This window comes from Lipotes vexillifer, unplaced genomic scaffold (genome assembly GCF_000442215.2).
Source record: "Lipotes vexillifer unplaced genomic scaffold, Lipotes_vexillifer_v1.1 scaffold1359, whole genome shotgun sequence".
NCBI lineage: Eukaryota > Metazoa > Chordata > Mammalia > Artiodactyla > Lipotidae > Lipotes > Lipotes vexillifer.
The window spans coordinates 1,025,963-1,031,390 of NW_006771596.1; the positions used below are offsets into that span (position 1 = coordinate 1,025,963).

Sequence of the window (5,428 nt, forward strand, 5' to 3'; positions counted from 1 at the left end):
GGCAGGCGGACTCTCAAGCACTGCGCCACCAGGGAAGCCCCTAACAGAACTTTTAAGCACAAATTCCTACAGCTGAATCAAGCTCTGGGGCACAGTGTCACTGTACAAGACATGCCCAGGGGCCTTGGTGCTGTTCTGGAAGGTTCCCATGGTGAGGCGAGAGATGGCATGCAGCATGGCCGTGAGCCCACCAGCCAGCAGGAAGGACCTCATCCGTCAGTAAAGACCATGCACAATCTCCGAGAGGAAAGAGAATACTGAGAAGGAAAGTAATTCACTTGTCACTCAATGTCATCCAGTCATGGCTGTGTGCAACAATATCATGACATTTTTCACGCAAAAGACAACAGATCAGACAGGGTGGAGGTGGGAGCCGGGTCCTGCACTCCACTCCACCACCGTCTCACCGGACAGTGTGGCGCCCTAGCAGTTTATGTCTCCAGGAGAGCTCTCTCATCTTCAAAATGAGAGTCAGACTAAAACTCTCCGGAGTTCAATTTTCCTGCATTAAAATCCTATGATTCAATGAAATGCCAGGTTTATAACCAGCCCCAGCTGACATTAGCGATCACACATACAACGTCCTGATGGCAAAGTTCCTTCTCCCTACCCCATGGCTACGCTGAGGAAAGAATGGGGAACTCAGCTGCTTTTCCCGTGCAGAGCGGACAGAACAAAGAACGTGATGAAGCAAAGACCTAACTACATTTCACTGATGAATGAAACCAAAGCTTCATTTTGAGAAGTTTTCCGTTAGATGCACCAGCAAAATGATAAAAACAACAAAGACAAAAAAACAGTTGCATGGCATGTAAAATAAGAACGCTTGAACTTAAAGCGTTACGCACATGCATTTATCTGTCCCCCACTACCCTTGAGAGGCAAACACGTTTTCCACAGGGAAAAAATCTGCAAGGAGTAAAGGAGGGGCAATGTTCTGAGGCCTCAAGCACCAAGCTACAGCTGAAGAAGAGGGGGCCCAGGACCCCCCTGCATTAACCCTCAGTGCTCCCACCTCTACCCATTACCCCCAACACCCCTGGCCCCTCACACACAGAGCTAACTACAAACCCAGAACAACCGCGACTTCATCAGCTGAGCCGCTACAATCACAGCTACCAGCATGATGCTATCGGATAGGTGCCACAGACAAAAACCAAAAATAAATACTGCTGACAGGTAGTTGTGACAGGTACCGCAGGGAAGAGCTGGAAAGGAGCCAGCCCAGAATGAAAGTGGCAACTCAGAAAAAAACCCTTAGGCCAGCAAAAGCCGAGAGATACAAAATAAACTCATCCCTCGGTTTAAAGTGAGGCATGCCTAAAACTCTTTCACCAAGGACTAGAGAGACCAGGCATTTTTCAAAGGTTGCAGTACAAAAGCGATCTGGAATTTCAAAGTTGCTAAGAGAGTAAATCTTAGGAGTTCTCACACATATTACACACAGTTCTGTAATATGGTGAGCATGTTAACCAGACTTACTGTGGTGATCATTTCACAGCACACACAGATATCAAACCATTATATTGTACACCTGAAACTAATATAACATTGTATGCCAATTATACATCAATTTTTTAATGACATGGGGAAAAATACTATTGAAGGAGAAAAAAAATTCAGCCACGTAGGAGACTAGTGTAAACTAAGTCAGCAGGTGTCACAAAGCACCAACACTAGATAAATAAATGCCTTACGGGGAACACGCCTCTTCCAATCCCGGCGTCACAAACACTCAGGCTCATCCACACCCCCCGAGTGGTGGGAGCGCTGGCTCCAGAGCAAGCCAGCCTGGAGAGACCCTCACCGTCTCCACGTTTCCCCCTGTGCGCACCACAACGCCTCAAAGGGCTGCTGGAAAGAAGAGCCCGAGAGGTGCCCAGCTGCACAGAGCTGGTTGAGCCAACAGCCTGTTTATGCTCCGCACGGCACCTGCCACACCCTGGAACTGTACTGGCGCACCTGCTGTCATCAGTTGAGCCCCATGCAGGTCAGCTCCAGAGCAGCGATCTTGTTCGAGTCTTGGGACCATCATGTGGTCAGTAAATGTCTAATGCAGAAATGAGCAAAACCCAGGGTTATCCTCAGTGAAAGCGAGGCCATCTCCTCCCAGAGGTCACAAGTGGATTTAGGAGGCATAGATATGACTGAGGCATGACAGTCTGTCCCTTAGCGCAATGAGGCGAAGGACAGGCCCCTCACAACACACCGCTCATGGCAGAGCAGCATCGTGAGACTGACACCCCAATGACCAGTGTGCACATCTGAGATGCTGTTTTCAATGGGAAGGTTTCCCGGATGGCTGTGGGAAGAGATGCCAGGTAACCTGTGTCTCTTAAGTCAAAGAAAGAGAAAATAACTAGTTTGTTGTTTTTTTTTTTCTGGCCGCACAGCGCAGCTTATGGGATCTTAGTTCCCCGACCAGGGATTGAACCCTCATCAGCAGCAGTGAAAGCACGGGGTCCTAACCACTGCACCACCAGGGAAGTCCCCAAAATAACTAGTTTTAGGCTGGGCCTAACACAAGTCCTTCTAGAGAAAGCTCCAGAGTTCATGGAGAAGTTAGAAGACAGACACTAGACCAGGAAGCTGTAACATTTTAGCCAAGTAGTGAAGTATAGGAACCAATGCTTTTCATAATTTATTCGCCTGCACACAAGGTAATCCTGCCAAAAAACAAAATGAACATCAACATCTGACCCACTAAAACTCTAAAGGATGCTGAACAAACTATTCTGACAAGGCAGGTCAGCCTGCACCCACTATGACCCACCACAGTCAGAGGGAATACAGTCATCAAAAGTAGGACTCTGTAGGGATGACCCCTAGTTACCTGGTCTGACCTGGATCCTAAAGTCCATTGGGTCACAGGTCACTGAGCCCTGGTGAGAGCCCCTGGGATGGGGTGGGAAAGGGAGAAAGGGAGGAACGAGCAGACAGTGCCGCTGCAGGCACCATCTCCATGACACCCTGACGCACACCCACGTGGAGCCGTGAAGGCTCAGGGGCTCCTGTCCGGCTCCTGTCTTCTGTGCTGCAGAATGAACTGCATTCGTCTGACACTGGCGGAAAGTAGCAGTATTCTAGAGGCTTCCCCGGGCCCCACCCGGACTCCTGCACAGGGCAGGCCTGTTTTAGGTAGAGCCTAGGGAACCAGGGAGGGAGCAGCAGGGGCCTCAGGACAGGGGTGGGGTGGAGGGGAGGCCTGGAGGGGCTCACTCACTGCCCAGAACCTGGATCCACACACGTACCCAGACCAGCAGGAGCCACTTTACAGGGCATCGTTTCTCGAAAATGTATATGAAACTCAACTTCTGTTTTACATGCTCTGGGACCTTCTCTTTTTTTTTTTTCTTGCGTTATGCGGGCCTCTCACTGTTGTGGCCTCTCCCATTTGCGGAGCACAGGCTCCGGACGCGCAGGCTCAGTGGCCATGGCTCACGGGCCCAGCCGCTCCGCGGCATGTGGGATCTTCCCGAAACGGGGCACGACCCCGCGTCTCCTGCATCGGCAGGCGGACTCTCAAGCACTGCGCCACCAGGGAAGCCCTGGGACCTTCTCTTTTAAAGAAGCCAGCAGTTATTTCGCTTTATAAGGTGAGGAGTGGGACACAGGGAAAACAGCGTGAGCTTCAGAAGCAAACACACATGAATCAAACCACGGCTTTACCACTGCACCCATTCAGCCATTCACTCCTCCAGAAACATTCAGGCAGTGCTCACTGGCCCCGGCAACAAGAGTGAGCGAGACACATGGTGACTTTTCCATGTCAACCTGGATAACCAAGTAACTTCTCTCGGCCTCAATCTCTCATCTATAAAACATAAAAGATACTACGTACTTTGCAGGTTGTAGTTTCTAATTATGACTGAAATAAGGAAACAGTTTCTGGCATATATCGGGATTTTTTTATATTACGGATTATAGTAACAATGTCCCATTTCATGTGAGAGTTCTTCCTTTAAAGTGATGCCTACCTATTTCCAACGAGCTACAGTCATGTTATTCTCAGCAACGTCCCCAAGTAAACATCTCTCTCCCGCTAAAAGATTAAATTTCTACTCACTCAAGCTCATTAAGATGGAGAAATCAACTCAAGCTGTAAATGTTACAACTCCACAGAGCACAGGACTGGAAGTCCACTTGTCACTACAGAACCTGTAGTTCTTTGCTTTGCCTCTTGGGACTCCACTTTCTCCATCTGTGAAATGGGTATAACAATAACTGCCTTGCCTACTCTGTAGTGCTTTTGCAGAGACTAAAGGCAATAAATGATATGAAAATACTGTCATTAAAAACCAACAACAAAGCTCAGGTTCTATTCACATAGGGGGCTGAGCTGGGTCTCATACTTGACATGGTTAAAGAGGATGTGGGGTGGCAGGCTTGTGACTGCAGAAAAGAAGCGGTTTTGTGTTGGTGGCTAAACGGGAAGACCAGCTCCAGTGCAGCCCACAGCCCGAAGCCTATGCCCCAAGGAAAGAAACTGAGCAGAGAAGCTGGGAAGAACCCCCGAGGTTACCTGCTTGCCCTTCACCACATGCTTGGGCACCGGCACCTTGAGCTCCAGGTCAGTGTAGTCCTGGGACCAAGCGTAGTTCTCACGCACAGCACCATTGTAGCTGTCGGGGTTTCTCTGGAACTGCTCCTGCCTCCTGAGAAAGAACAAGAAGTAAGATGACAGCCCAGGCCCACACACAGGGCAGGAAGGCCACAGGGGAACCCAGGTACATACTGTCTCTAGGTTGTGAGAATTTTCACCTAATCTCACTTGGTTTTGCATCTAAAACTCTCCCTCTCTCTGGGCGATTTTGTTTCTGACCCCCCAGCTCGGGCATCCTGGGAGGTCACAGGAACAAAGGGAAGAGCCAAGGAGAAGAGCCTGAGTGCAGCACCCTTAAGGTTAGGGAAAGTATCTGCCACCACAGACCACGGCACAGCCTGGTCCTCCTGGTCTTCATGAAGCTTAGAAACCAGGCCAGCCCACAAACCAAAGAGCCTCATTAATAAAATCCCAAGGGGACTTCCCTGGTGGCGCAGTGGTTAAGAATCAGCCTGCCAATGCAGCGGACACGGGTTCGAGCCCTGGTCCGGGAAGACCCCACATGCCACGGAGCAACTAAGCCCGTGTGCCACAGCTACTGAGCCTGAGCTCTAGAGCCTGAGAACCACAACTACTGAGCCCACACACCACAACTACTGAAGCCTGCACACCCTAGAGCCTGAGTGCCGCAACTACTGAGCCCGTGTGCTGCAACTACTGAAGACCACGCACCTGGAGCCCATGCTCTGCAACAAGAGAAGCCACCGCAGTGAGAAGTCCGCGTACTGCAACGAAGAGGAGCCCCCGCTCACCACAACTAGAGAAAGACCGTGTGCACCAACGAAGACCCAACACAGCCCAAAAAAAAAAAAAAAAAAAAAAACC

At 50.1% G+C, this 5,428-nt stretch overlaps 1 protein-coding gene across 1 annotated transcript in view; it reads right to left on the reverse strand.

Moving 5' to 3' along the window:
• The window catches only part of NUDCD3 (NudC domain containing 3), a 69,546-nt gene that overhangs the window by 18,755 nt on the left and 45,363 nt on the right, over window positions 1-5,428 (reverse strand). The window contains 1 exon segment of the mRNA XM_007447030.1: window positions 4,523-4,655. Coding sequence (XP_007447092.1) covers window positions 4,523-4,655 — 133 coding nt within the window.